This window comes from Saccopteryx leptura, chromosome 8 (assembly GCF_036850995.1).
Source record: "Saccopteryx leptura isolate mSacLep1 chromosome 8, mSacLep1_pri_phased_curated, whole genome shotgun sequence".
Taxonomy (NCBI): Eukaryota; Metazoa; Chordata; class Mammalia; order Chiroptera; family Emballonuridae; genus Saccopteryx; species Saccopteryx leptura.
The window spans coordinates 27,419,594-27,434,727 of NC_089510.1; the positions used below are offsets into that span (position 1 = coordinate 27,419,594).

Below are 15,134 nucleotides of genomic sequence, written 5' to 3' on the forward strand. Positions count from 1 at the left end.
CTTTTTCCAACCCCTATTTTCCCCACCTAAGAACTATTAACACTCCTCTAATGATAGCATCTCCTGTCTTTGCCTATGTCCCACAATTATTTTATTGATTTGAGTGAGAGAGAGAGAAAAAGAGAGGAAGGGGGGAGGAGAGGAGAGAGATGAGAAGCATCAACTCATAGTTACTTCACTTTAGTTGTTCATTGATTGCTTCTCATACACGGCTTGCCCGGGAAACTCAAGCTGAGCCTGTGGTCACTTGCTCAATCCACTGACTTTGGGCTCAAGCCAGCGACCTTGGGATCATGTCGATGATCTTCCACTGGAGCGGTGACCTTAGGATTTCGAAGTGGGGAGCCTCCGTCAGCGTACAAAGTGGGTGCTCTGTCTGTCGCACAGCAGCCGTCAGGCACACTGTTTCTTCAACCCAGACCCACTTTCCTTAGTGCTCCGATTACTCCCTCCTCTTAAAGAATTCACTTTGTCTTTCTTTTACATATAAATCCTGTTTCTGTGGTTAGATTATAAACCTTTCCAGAGTAGGAGGCTGGCTCGTATTTCTTGCATCTTTATAATCTGGTACCTAGCATATTGCTTTTACATAGTATATGTGTTTATTGTTTTATGTAATTGTAACAAAGAAATGGGAAGTTGAAATGAGTTGTTTCACTTAACATGTGTAATGAGATTACATTTAGACAGATCTTGTTTGCTTTCTTTTCCAGTTGTGTAAAAAGCAGTTTCAGTACAGCGCCTCCTTGAGAGCGCACCTTATTCGACACACCAGGAAGGTTGCACCCACGTCTTCGTCTTCCAATTCCACGTCGAACGAAGCTTCAGGAACATCGTCTGAGAAGGGCAGAACCAAACGAGAATTTATATGTTCCATATGTGGAAGGACATTACCTAAATTATACTCTCTTCGAATACATATGTTAAAGCACACTGGGGTAAAGCCACATGCATGCCAGGTAAAGTCATAATGTTCATTTTGTTATACAAAGAAGATTGAAACTTCAGTGGTGGTTACACTGACTCTAGAGTTACATTTACTCTTATAAAATGTCACAGGCAATTCTTTGATTTTTTCAGTTTATTGCCTGGATAAAGGGTGATTCCCAGTTACGTTCTTTAATTTGCTGTTTAATTTATTGTAATTTGAAATGAATCTATTTAGGATGTTCATGCAATGTGTTAGCATTCAGAGGATGTAGTATGTGAGCATTTTCTTCCCAGTTATCCCTTAACTATCAGCCCCACCGACCTGGACCCGAAAGGAACCCGGGGTTTAAACAAATCTCCTTAGCGAAAATCCTGCCGAAGCTATGTATCGTGATCCTTCCTAGAGCTAAGGACTGAGGGTACCTAAATGCCAAATCTGACTCCTAAGTAAAGAGTCCCACGATTAGCCAACTCTGGGCCGTTCTCTCTCTCGTTCTGTGTTTACTTGTTTTAGCTTTTTGTTATATGAGAGTAGAATGACCTGTGGTTTGAAACCCTGGGCTTGCCTGGTCAAGGCAATCCAAGAAGCAGCTACTACGAGTTGATCTTTCTGGCTCTTATCCCTCTATCCCTCTCTCCCCTCTCTCTAAAATCAGTAAATAAAATCTTAAAAAAATAAAAAGGTTCTCATGTATTCTTCATCCAGATTCAGTAGTTATCAACACAGGGCCAGCTGTCACTCACTGCCCTGTTCTCCACCCTTCAATAATTTTGAAGCTAAGCCCATAATTTTATTCATAAATTTAAAAACTAATTATTAATTGGGCCTCTGGTCTTCAAGTGTAGCACTACTCAAAATGTGTGGTCCATGGAAGATAAGTACAGGAATGGAGAGTAAACATTTAGAAATGGTCTTGGCAACTTGACATTGTTGTGACATTTTTATTGTGTTGAACAAAAGTCTTGCCTGACCAGTGGTGGTACAGTGGATAGAGTGTCGACCTGAAACACTGAGGTCCCAGGTTCGAAACCCCAAGATAGCCAGCTTGAGTGCAAACTTGCCAGTATGTAGATGATCCCATGGTCTCTGGCTTGAGCCCAAAGGTCACAGGCTTGAAGCCCAAGGTCACTGGCTTGAGCAAGGGATCACTGACTCAACGTGAGTCCCCTAGTCAAGGCATGGATGAGAAGCAATAAATAGATAACTAAGTGACCCTGCTATGAATTGATACTTCTCACCTCTCTGCCTTCCTGTCTGTCTGTCTCTCTCTCTCTCTCTTTCCCTCTATCTCTAAACAAAAAACAAAAACAAAAATATTCTCCCTAGTGGATTTGGGGTGGGGGGACTGGTTCTTCATCACAGAGAGTGTGAGAAGCACTATTCTAGTTGGTATAGCAGGAAATGAGTACATTGTTTTTATTAAGCACTCATGTCTCTTTTAATATATAAAGTATATTGTTTGCCAGTCTCACAAGGGCAGCATGAGGTTTAAGTACTGAGTCAGAAGATGATTGACCAACTAATAACCTTGGCATTTGTTTCAGCTTTCACTTTGTTAGTTTATAATTGAAGTTTTAATTAAAAAGGCATACAAGTTTCCCTGTCCTCATTCTTCAGAAACCGCTCCTATCTCCTCTTCTGTTTGACTGTTTAAACACCTGTCCTGTCTTAGGTCTGTGGAAAGACTTTCATCTACAAGCACGGTCTAAAACTACACCAGAGCCTCCATCAGTCACAGAAGCAGTTCCAGTGTGAACTATGTGTTAAGTCATTTGTTACCAAAAGGAGTCTTCAAGAACACATGAGTATTCACACAGGTAATGAGAAGTTTATGTTGATATAATGACAGGGTGGGGCAAAAATAGGTTTATAGTTGTGAGTACATGAAAATTTATTATATTATTTATTATTGTATTTTCCACATTAATGACTGTAAACCTACTTTGCCTCACCCTGTACTCATTACTATGTATACTATTAATTTACTATTATATTGATTATGCTGTGATTATTTCAAGAATTATATTCATATACTGATAGCTGTATGTGTGCAGTTTTTTATTAGTGAAAATAAAGTTAAAAGGTGTTCTTAAATTTGGTTTTAGAGCTATATTATTTGTGTAAAAATATTTATTGTTTCCCTCAGTATAAAGAAATACGAACTGAGTTTTTTAAGTGAGAGGAGGGGAGATAGAGACTCCCGCATGCACCATGACTGGGATCCACCTGGCAGCCCCCATCTGGGGCCAGTGCTCGAATCAGCTGAGCCAGCCTCAGTGCTGAGGGCCGGTGCTCCAATCAGCTGAGCCAGCCTCAGTGCTGAGGGCCGGGTGCTCCAATCAGCTGAGCCAGCCTCAGTGCTGAGGGCCGGGTGCTCCAATCAGCTGAGCCATCCTCAGTGCTGAGGGCCGGGTGCTCCAATCAGCTGAGCCAGCCTCAGTGTGCTGAGGGCCGGTGCTCCAATCAGCTGAGCCAGCCTCAGTGCTGAGGGCCGGGTGCTCCAATCAGCTGAGCCAGCCTCAGTGCTGAGGGCCGGGTGCTCCAATCAGCTGAGCCAGCCTCAGTGTGCTGAGGGCCGGTGCTCCAATCAGCTGAGCCAGCCTCAGTGCTGAGGGCCGGGTGCTCCAATCAGCTGAGCCAGCCTCAGTGTGCTGAGGGCCGGTGCTCCAATCAGCTGAGCCAGCCTCAGTGTGCTGAGGGCCGGTGCTCCAATCAGCTGAGCCAGCCTCAGTGCTGAGGGCCGGTGCTCCAATCAGCTGAGCCAGCCTCAGTGCTGAGGGCCGGTGCTCCAATCAGCTGAGCCAGCCTCAGTGCTGAGGGCCGGTGCTCCAATCAGCTGAGCCAGCCTCAGTGCTGAGGGCCGGTGCTCCAATCAGCTGAGCCTGCCTCAGTGCTGAGGGCCGGGTGCTCCAATCAGCTGAGCCAGCCTCAGTGCTGAGGGCCGGGTGCTCCAATCAGCTGAGCCAGCCTCAGTGCTGAGGGCCGGGTGCTCCAATCAGCTGAGCCAGCCTCAGTGCTGAGGGCCGGGTGCTCCAATCAGCTGAGCCAGCCTCAGTGCTGAGGGCCGGGTGCTCCAATCAGCTGAGCCAGCCTCAGTGCTGAGGGCCGGGTGCTCCAATCAGCTGAGCCAGCCTCAGTGCTGAGGGCCGGTGCTCCAATCAGCTGAGCCAGCCTCAGTGTGCTGAGGGCCGGTGCTCCAATCAGCTGAGCCAGCCTCAGTGCTGAGGGCCGGGTGCTCCAATCAGCTGAGCCAGCCTCAGTGTGCTGAGGGCCGGTGCTCCAATCAGTCGAGCCGTTGGCTGCAAGAAGAGAAGAGCAAGAGAAGGGGGAGAGGGAGAGGAAGGGAAGCAGATGGTCGCTTCTTATGTGTGCCTGACCAGGATTGAACCCTGGACGTCCGCATGCCCAGTCAGCGCTCTATGCACTGAGCCAGATGGCCAGGACCTGTACTGAATTTTAAATCGTGTATAACTGAGATCATGATACCTAAAGAAATGGTCATGCTTTTAAAAAGTTAAGCAGTAAGCAGATGTAATTGTCAACATAATATGTGGCCTGTAATTCATTAGCATTTTTATTTCACACATACTTATTTCCAAATGCTCAAAGCAGTTATGTAGAAATAGCCGCTAAAGGGTAGATATCTCCTCTAGAGCTTGTTATCCAGCTCTTACTATTATAATCCAGATGATTATGCAAGTGTATCACATTCTTTGGGTAGTAGTACCTGGCTAATGTTAAGAGTTGAGAGAAAATAGGGATTTTGACATGGTGTGTTGTTAGTCTTAGAAGGTGGCTGCCGAATGTTACAACTTCCGAGTGTCCCCTTGATAAAATAACTTCTGAAATAGGACATAAAATATTCTATTGGAAGAGTACTTTATTGCTGGATTTGTGACACGATTTTGTTTTATAGGAGAGTCCAAGTACCATTGCTCAGTCTGTGGAAAGTCTTTTCACAGGGGCTCTGGACTCAGCAAGCACCTGAAGAAACACCAGCCCAAGCCTGAGGTCCGAGGCTATCATTGTACTCAGTAAGTAGTTAATACAGGAACCACTCAGTTAATTGCCTTATGTTCGTACTAGGTTTGTTCGAAAGTTATTTTCAAAAGAAAATATTTGAGGTGACAGTAGTTGATAGCATCACATTGTATAGTTGAAATTTGCTGAGATTAGAACTTAAATGTTCACATACACACACGTATATCTGAGAGTATGGATGTGTTAATTATATAGATGGAGGGAAGCCTTACACAGTGTATACATATATCAAATCATCATCATGTACACTTTAAATATCTTTAAAACTTATTTGTCAATAATACATCAATAAACCAGGAAAATTACTTGAAAATATTAAACTGTTCTGTGTTTACTTTTTATTTTAATCCCTTTTTTGCCTAGAGATTTGTGATTTTAAAAGTTTAATTTAGAGATAAACCACATACCATACAAATCACTCATTTGAAATGATTTAGACCAGTGGTCCCCAACCTTTTTTGGGCCACGGTCCGGTTTAATGTCAGAAAATATTTTCACGGACCGGCCTTTATGGTGGAACAGATAAATGTATCACGTGACTGAGACAAGCGTCAAGAGTGAGTCTTAGACGGATGTAACAGAGGGAATCTGGTCATTTTTTAAAAATAAAACATCGTTCAGACTTAAATATAAATAAAACGGAAATAATGTAAGTTATTTATTCTTTCTCTGCGGACCGGTACCAGATGGCCCACGGACTGGTACCGGTCTGCGGCGCAGGGGTTGGGGACCACTAATTTAGACCACCCGCCTGTCCCCACTACGTTTCCCAGAAGCGTGGCTGCCACCCTGGTAGCCCCAGAGCCAGGGTGGCCAGGGATCCCTCACCCCCCACAACCCCGAGCACCCCCCACCCTCCAGCCACGCTGGGCTTCGCTGTCCCCCCGACCCCCACCCCCACCCCCACCCCCAGCCGTGTCCGAGTTTGACCGGGGGAGTGCCTTGCTCCACTGGAGGCACGTGAGACATCGCTCGCCCTTCCTCTCCTGGTCTCCAGCCGCCTGCTGGCATCCGGCATCGGGTCGTCTCCTTCCTGCAGAGACGCGGGCTGGGAAGCTGCCTGTGGCTGTTACTGCGGGGCGGCCTGTGTGCAGTGTGGGGCGGCCCTCCCACCTGATGGGCCTGGCAGGGCTGCAGGGGCCCATGCAGCTCTCGCTGGCCGAGGGGGCACAGCAAGGGTGTAGGCGCATGGTGGCCACTGGCCTGCTCTGGCCCTGAGCTGTCAGCCTCCACATTGGCCGGCTGGAGCCAGACGTGGACGTGGTGGCCACTGTGGAAGGCCCTGATGTGTGGGCCAGCCATGCCCGAGTGAGCAGTAGCGCCGCCGGGAGTGGCCAGGTGCTGGGCGGCTGTGGGCATGGACCAGGACATTGAAACCTGACCTTTCCCTCACAAAATAAACAAACAAATAAGTAATAAGTGATTTAGAGAGACCCTTCCCTAGGGTACTTTGGGGTGGGCCGGTAGGCAGCAATGACCCCGGTGCCGGCCAGTTTCTCTGAGTGCTGGGCCCCTGCTTTCTTCAGACTCCTGTTCTTTCTTCCAAAGCCTTCTGAAATTTTTTAAATTGAGGTAAAGTTCATAAAACATAAAACTCACCATTTTAAAGCGTACAAGTCACTGGCTTTAGTGCAGTCACAGTGTTGTGCCAGCATCACCACTTTCCAGTTCCAGAATGCCTTCCGCATTCAGCCGGGCGCTTACAGCTGGGCCTGGCTTTGTCTTCCTGTTCGTGCAGGGGGCACAGCGGTGAGTGCTTAGGCCGTTTCCAGCCTTTTCTGAGCGGGTGCCCAGCCCTGCGTATGTGTGTGACTTCTAGGTGAGAGTTTTTCAAATTATGTATTTGCAAAGAACTTTGTTCCCCGGCCTTTCTTCCCAAGCTCTCACTTTGTATAGCATCTGTACTGAACTAGGAATCCTTGTCCTGGGTAGCAGCGGATCCATTGGCCTTTAAGTGTCCACCATAGTCCTGCTCTGGCCCTCCGCCTCAGCCTGAAGGGGGTGAGGTGACATAAAGGCAAGTCCTTGAGGGGCTCTCGCAGGGAGGCAGCAGCCGGTGGAAACACAGGCCCACTTCTCTGCGGTGAGTCCCCTGGCACTGGGAGCCCACAGCGGGCCGGCAGCCTTGTCTCCATGGCCCAGGGAGGTTCAGCTGTCACAGAGCTCTCTCAAGGAGATTCAAGTATTTTCTTCTGATTTTGATTTTTTAAGATCTTATTTCTTGATTTTACAGAGAGGGGAGGCGGGTGGGTAGCGAGAAGTGTATGTGCCTTGACCGGGCAAGCCGAGAGTCTTGAACCAGCAACCTCAGCGGTCCAGGTCGACACACTAAACACTGTGCACCACAGGCTAGACTATTTTTTTCTTGATTACATGTTTGCCTGGTCACTGTCAACTTTTTTTTTCATTAATTATATTTTTGAATTAAAATTTTTTTAACTGTAAATCTTTTAATTCATTTCCATAGTTCCAACAGAATTGATTCTGACAGTTTTTGCCAATTGTCCACTCACTGCCATCGTGGAGGAACAGACTTTAGGAGTTTCTTACTCTTACATATTGGCTGATGTCACCCTAATCGGTCTTATTTAAACATAAAGATAGTTTATTATCCATGCATTTTTAGTTGTAAGTGAAGGAAAGCCTAGTGCTAACTAAACTGGCTTGAATGAAAGGTCAAGTATAAGCCTCTGAATGGTTTAAACTGGATTCAGATTTATTAGCATTTGAGCTCTCTGAGGCTTTGTATGTACAGGAGCGGGGCACTGGTTTCAGCCTCTTCTTCTCTCAACTGCCCGACTGCCAAGCTGCTTTTCTGGTGTCTCCTCTAAGAGCCCTGAGCTTGCCTCACTGGGCCTGATTCTCACGTGCTCATCCCTGAGTCAGTCACCGTGGCCAAGGGGATGCTGTGCTCTGACCGGCTCAGGCCTGAGTCAGCTGCTCCATCCATGTGGTCCAGGGCGAGGCCTCCTTCCCGCGCGTGGACAGAGAACGGGAGATGGTCAAAGGGGGGGAGACGGAACGGAGGGGGAGACGGAAAGTCGGCGTCCTCTGTAATCACATAGGGTGATCTGCAGGATTCTTCCTAAGATGTTTCTTGTGTGTAGGCCGAAAGAACTTAACACCCCGCAGCCCTATTGCTAGGTGGGAATACTAGTGAATTCTTTTGTTTTAAATTGGGATCATCTTGTGGAGTTCTAGAAACCCAAGATTATTCTGAATTCTTGGAAACTTGTTTTAAAAGAATAATTCAGTTGGGTGATTGAATTTTATTATTGCAGATGTGAAAAAAGTTTCTTTGAAGCTAGAGATCTTCGCCAGCACATGAACAAACATCTTGGTGTGAAGCCATTCCAGTGCCAGTTTTGTGACAAGTGCTATAGTTGGAAGAAAGACTGGTATTCCCATGTGAAGTCTCATTCTGTCACTGAGCCGTACAGGTGGGCACATGGGAGGCGGAGCTGAAGCTAATGAGCTATAGATGTGTATTTGAATTAATTCTAATGGATACTGATGCTTTTATGGTTTTTTTCTATTTTAGATGTAATATATGTGGCAAAGAATTTTATGAAAAAGCCTTGTTCAGAAGGCATGTAAAGAAAGCCACCCACGGGAAAAAAGGGAGAGCCAAGCAAAACCTGGAGCGGGTGTGTGAGCGCTGTGGGCGGAGGTTCACTCAGCTGAGAGAGTACAGGAGACACATGAACAATCATGAAGGTCAGTGCACTCAGCATCGTAGAGCACATGGCTGTATGTTATAGAGAAACATACAAAGAAGAAAAACCAACTGGATAGCAATTCTCCCTTTCTCAGCCGTCCTGCTTATCACCTCACCTTCCTTGATAAGACATGTATTGCATATCATGGAAAATTTTTTTCAAGTGCTAGAGGTGATTCTGAACCTGTGTATGTAATTTATTTATTTATTTATTTAGTATTTTTCTGAAGCTGGAAACGGGGAGAGACAGTCAGACAGACTCCCGCATGTGCCCAACCGGGATCCACCCGGCACGCCCACCAGGGGCGACGCTCTACCCACCAGGGGCGATGCTCTGCCCCTCTGGGGCGTCGCTCTGCCGCTACCAGAGCCACTCTAGCACCTGGGCAGAGGCCAAGGAGCCATCCTCAGCGCCCGGGCCATCTCTGCTCCAATGGAGCCTTGGCTGCGGGAGGGGAAGAGAGAGACAGAGAGGAAGGAGGGGTGGTGGAGAAGCAAATGGGCGCTTCTCCTATGTACCCTGGCCTGGAATCGAACCCGGGTCCCCCACACGCCAGGCCGACGCTCTACCACTGAGCCAACCGGCCAGGGCCTGTGTATGTAATTTAATGAGCTTACTATTCTCTAGCAATGTTTTTATGGACTACTTGAGCCTCTCTTTTCTTCTCCTAGGGTTATAGGCTTGCTGGGTAGGGAGGTGAGATCATGCACAGAAGCTCAGAATGACTTCTCAGTAACTTCTCTTTGTGGGCATATCTTTAGAGAGACGATAGTGGAGGATCTGGTTTATTCTAAGGTCAACTATTAGGTCCTCAGTAAAAGATTCTCATAGTCAAGATAGAAGGGCTTACAGGCAACTATATTTTAAGAAAAGCATTATTTATCAGGCAACTTGAATATATTTTGGTACTTGTACCTTACCACATACATCTTTTCTTTTTATTAAAATTTTAAGATTTAATTTATTGGGGTGACATTGGCTCTTCTTTTTTTAAAATAGGAGTTAAGCCATTTGAGTGCTTAACCTGTGGAGTAGCGTGGGCTGACGCCCGGTCTCTGAAACGCCACGTCAGAACGCATACCGGTGAGCGGCCCTATGTCTGTCCTGTGTGCAGTGAAGCCTACATAGATGCTCGGACACTCCGAAAACACATGACTAAGTTCCACAGAGATTATGTGCCTTGCAAAATTATGCTGGAAAAAGATACCCTTCAGTTTCATAACCAAGGGACTCAAGTGGAGCATGCCGTTAGCATCGTAGCGGCAGGCATGCACGAACAGGAGAGCAGTGGTCCTCAGGAACTTGAGACGGTGGTGGTGACAGGGGAGACCATGGAAGCTCTGGAAGCTGTCGCAGCCACCGAGGAGTACCCGTCGGTGTCCACGCTCTCCGACCAGAGCATCATGCAGGTGGTCAACTATGTGCTGGCACAGCAGCAAGGACAGAAGTTATCTGAGGTCGCAGAGGCCATTCAGACGGTTGAAGTCGAGGTGGCTCATATTTCAGAAACCGAATGAATGTAGCAACGAAGAGTTTAAAAAGTGACACCTCATGTATACTAAATTCACAGAGCGTTTGTTTACAATATTATGTGACTCTCTGCCTAGAGTTTGTCAGAACTCTGGGCTGTTTGACGATGTTTTAACATTTGGTTTGTCTGACTAAAGTCGATTTACTGTAAGAAAATTTGAAAACAAATCTATTTGATGGCAGTGGTTTATCATGGTATACTTTTTATGAATTGTTTGTAAAGAACTGTTCTAAATGAAAAACTGTACAGTTTCATTTGCATTTTGACATTATTATATACTTTGGGTTTAAAGGCTTTATCAGTCAGTCAGCTTTTCATCTCTTTTATTCTGAAAATATAGAAGTTTTGTGATTTCATTTGCCCTTTTTATAGATGTAAAACATTCTAATATAAAGCATTTTAGTAGGATGCTTAGGTATATTACATTTTTTTAATGCTCAAATCTGTGATTCTTGACTTGCTATTTATTTTAAGCTCTTTATAAGTCAGGGATTCTTTATTTTATTTTAAAGCACTTAATGAGTTACATGTGGTAATCAAGTTTGCACAGTACACTTATCTGGCAACCCTTCAATGAATAGCTGATTTTAAATATGCCATTAAAATGCATGAAATGTCTACTAAAGCCTTCCTATACTATCTCTTCAAGGCAGGTAAATAGACCGTAAGCAGAGAACACTGTCACTAAACCCTGTTTATGAGAAATTTTTCCTTGATAACATAGGGTGGTACATGAGGGAGGGTGGAGGTGGAAAGAATCTCTTTCTTTTGCTGAAAAATTAACAAGTTAAAACTAGATTTGGTATGTTTGCAACTTTTGTATCATGTTTTTTTGTTTTTCTGTTTTTTATTTTGCCTTTTGTATCATGTTTAATTGTTCAATTTTGTTGAAAAACTGCAGTTTAGAAATAGGATAACAATGTAGACATCTAGAGTGGCCCTGTGGATATCATATTGTACAGATAATTTTTGAGTATGGAAATGTCTTCAGTTCTGCCCTCATTATAGTCTGCTACTTAAATAAATGAATTATGTATGGTCCACCAATTTACTGAAGGTAAATTATTTTACAAGTTACCTGAGAATTAAATTACTAATTTGTTTTTGATTTTTAAATTCTCACCACCTTAAGCTATTTAATTTTCTGATTTTCAAAATAACCTTAGAGAGATGCCACATTTCTCTCCTCTAGGAAACTACCACTCAAGCTATAATTGTTAAAATGAAACTTTAAAATATTAAAATATAATATAAGGTATAAAATTAAGATATAAGCAAATCACATGTAAATCATTCCTAAAGCACAAGAAAATAATGTGCCTTGATGTACATATATTATTAAGATACTTATTCCAGTTTACTTTAAAAATGACTTAGTAGATAAAGAATAAATGTGATGCCTGCCTAACCAGTGGTAGCACAGTAGGTAGAGTATTGACTAGGGATGCTGAGGTCCCCGGTTTGAAACCCCGAGGTCACCAGCTTTAGTGTGAGGTCGCTGGCTTGAGCATGGGATCATCAACATGACCCCATGGTTGCTGGCTTGAGCCTAAGGTCACTCACTGGCTTGAACCCAAAGTCACTGGCTTAGCTTGAGCTCCCTGGTCAAGGCACATATGAGAAGCAATCAACTGAAGTGACACAAGTACGAGTTGATGCTTCTCATCTTTCTCCTCCCTCTCTCCCTGTCTGTCTCTCAAAATAAAATGTGATGCCATGCATGCATTATACTTACATATGTAATATTTGCATTTGCATATTTTCCATTTTAATAGCTGTGCAGCTGACTTTCAATTTTAAGTGAATTGACATACAGTCTATAACTCTATAATGGCTGTTTGTTTATTGTATCTTTCAGTTAGTGAAAACGTATTTCAACCTAAAATTTGGAATTTTGTCTTTTATGTTCCATCCTCACCATTGTTTTTAGATTTAGTTAATTGTATAAGGCTGTTTATGTATGTCATAAATGTGTAAATAAAAGACGTTGAATCTTGTTTAAAAGCATTAGCTTTGGAATTGAGCTGGTCACTATTTTCAGTTCATAAATCAGTTGCTGTTACTTGATGTTATTGTTAATCTGTTTTTAAAGGGAAGAGGAATTAAACATTAAAAACATAGCCTGACCTGTGGTGGCGCAGTGGATAAAGCGTCGACCTGGAAATGCTGAGGTCGCCGGTTCGAAACCCTGGGCTTGCCTGGTCAAGTCACATATGGGAGTTGATGCTTCCAGCTCCTCCCCCCTTCTCTCTCTCTCTCTGTCTCTCCCTCTCCTCTCTAAAATGAATAAAAAATTAAAAAAAAAAAAAAAATATATATATATATATATGCCTGACCAGGTGGTGGCGCAGTGGATAGAGCGTTGGACTGGAATGCGGAAGGACCCAGGTTCGAGACCCCGAGGTCGCCAGCTTGAGCGCAGGCTCATCTGGCTTGAGCAAAGAGCTCACCAGCTTAGACCCAAGGTCGCTGGCTCCAGCAGGGGGTTACTCAGTCTGCTGAAGGCCTGCGGTCAAGGCACATGTGAGAAGGCAATCAATGAACAACTAAGAAGTTGCAACGAGAAACTGATGATTGATGCTTCTCATCTCTCTCCGTTCCTGTCTGTCCCTGTCTATCTCTGCCTCTGTAAAAAAAAAGACACACCTTAAAAAAAAAAACATAACCACTGGGGAAACATAGTAACATGAAAAGTTCCTACTCGTAAACATAATCTAATAATTTAAAGTACGTGATTAACTGCCAACTTTGGATAATTTAAAAATGTAGAATTACATAACGTATAAATGAATGTTAAGATTTCAAATTCAGTTTTATAGTAACATGAGGAAACTTCTGTATTTAATTTGTTACAATTTCTTTTTAGAAGTGTACATTGTTTTGTTGTCTAATGACTTTCCTCAAACTGTGTGGCTGTCCCCGGGTTAAATGTACTTGTTACAACCCTGACTTGGTAGCTCAGTTGGTTGGAGAATCATCTAGTTACCCAGAGTTGCACCTTTGATTCCTAGTCAGGAGTCAACCAATCAATGAATGCATGAATAGGGAGAGCAACAAGTTGATGTTTTTTTTCTTTCTCTCTCTCTCAACATAAAAGTTTTGTTTTTTGGGTTTTTTTTTCCTGACCTGTGGTGGCGCAGGGGATAGAGCATTATAGAGCATTAGCCTGGAATGCTGAGGTTGCTGGTTCAAAACCCTGGGCTTGCCTGGTCGGGGCACATAGGAGAAGCAGCTATGAGTTGCTGCTTCCTGCTCCTCCCCCACTTTCTTCCTCTCTTCCCTCTCTAAACAAATTTTTTAAAAATTACCTATTATTGAAGCTACTAAGCAGTTTGTGTTATTGCTGTTAGTTACTGACATATATGTATTGTCAATAGAAATGAATTAACTAATCCTCCGTCATTTTTTTTTAAATTTTATTAATTGATTTTAGAGAGCAAGAGAGGGAGGAGGGGAGCAAGCAGTGTCAACTCGTAGTTGTTTCGCCATAAGATCGGGTTGGGAAACCGGGAGTTGTGCACCAGCGACCTCCCATAAGATCGGGTTGGGAAACCGGGAGTTGTGCACCAGCGACCTCCCATAAGATCGGGTTGGGAAACCGGGAGTTGTGCACCAGCGACCTGCCATAAGATCGGGTTGGGAAACCGGGAGTTGTGCACCAGCGACCTCCCATAAGATCGGGTTGGGAAACCGGGAGTTGTGCACCAGCGACCTCGGCGTTCCAGGTTGGCACTTTATCCACTGCGCCGCCACAGGTCAGGCCTGTCGCGGGTTTTAATTTGTCTTACAAGATTATCTGAACTGCTGGATATAAAGCTAATCCAAACTTTTTTTTATTATTAAAAGTAGCATTGATGTAAAGTATCTGTGCATGAGGCTTCCTGCTTAGGATTCTTAGACCTTTCATCTCGCTAGAGATTTCTCAACAGGGGTTTCATATGTGTTTGGAACATACACAATAAAAGTCTTTGTCTCCCTGATCCTATAAATTTATCAGTTACAGTTTACAGAGGTTTGTGGAGCAAAGATGTATAGATAACTTATATTTTTAACTTTTTTCTTTTTGGCACATGCACACGTGCGCAAGAGACAAAACAGGAAGAAGCATCAACTCATGGTTGCAGGGCTTTAGTTCTTCATTTTTTTGTGTGTGTGTGTGACAGAGACAGAATCAGAGAGGGACAGATAGGGACAGACAGGACAGGAGAGAGATGAGAAGCATCAATTCTTCATTGCAGCTCCTTAGTTGTTCATTGATTGCTTTCTCATGTGTGCCTTGACCGTGGGGCTGCAGCAGACCGAGTAACCCCTTGCTCAAGCCATCAACCTTGGGCTCAAGCGGGTGAGCCTTGCTCAAACCAGATGAGCTCATGCTCAAGCTGGTGACCTCGGGGTCTCGAACCTGGGTCCTCCATATCCCAGTCCGACACTCTATCCACTGCGTCACCACCTGGTCAGGCAGTTGTTCATTCATTGATTTTCATACCTGCCTTGGCTGGGGGGCTCCAGCTGAGCCAGTGACCCCTTGCTCAAGCCAGCAACCTTGGGGTTTTTTTTTTTTTTTTTTTTAATTTATTTATTTTCAGAGACAGAGAGAGGGATAGACAGAACGAAGAGATGAGAAGCATCAATTAGTTTTTCGTTGCGCATTGCAACACCTTAGTTGTTCACTGATTGCTTTCTCATATGTGCCTTGACCGCGGGCCTTCAGCAGACCGAGGAACCCCTTACTGGAGCCAGCGACCTTGGGCTCAAGCTGGTGAGCTTTTGCTCAAACCAGATGAGCCTGCGCTCAAGCTGGTGACCTCGGGGTCTCGAACCTGGGTCCTCAGCATCCCAGTTTGATGCTCCACTGAGCAACCGCCTGGTCAGGCAACCTTGGTGTTTTGAACCTGGGACCTTTAGCATTCCA

The 15,134-nt window shown here is 44.6% G+C and overlaps 1 protein-coding gene across 1 annotated transcript in view; it reads left to right on the forward strand.

Moving 5' to 3' along the window:
• Positions 1–12,221, forward strand: part of ZBTB11 (zinc finger and BTB domain containing 11) — a 41,434-nt gene extending 29,213 nt beyond the window's left edge. The window contains exons 6-11 of the mRNA XM_066348055.1: positions 714–959; positions 2,604–2,748; positions 4,848–4,965; positions 8,254–8,412; positions 8,514–8,689; positions 9,691–12,221. Of these exons, the coding sequence (XP_066204152.1) occupies positions 714–959; positions 2,604–2,748; positions 4,848–4,965; positions 8,254–8,412; positions 8,514–8,689; positions 9,691–10,208 (1,362 nt within the window). The 3' untranslated portion in view covers positions 10,209–12,221. The remainder of the gene's footprint in view (positions 1–713; positions 960–2,603; positions 2,749–4,847; positions 4,966–8,253; positions 8,413–8,513; positions 8,690–9,690) is intronic.
• Positions 12,222–15,134: the final 2,913 nt, after the last annotated feature.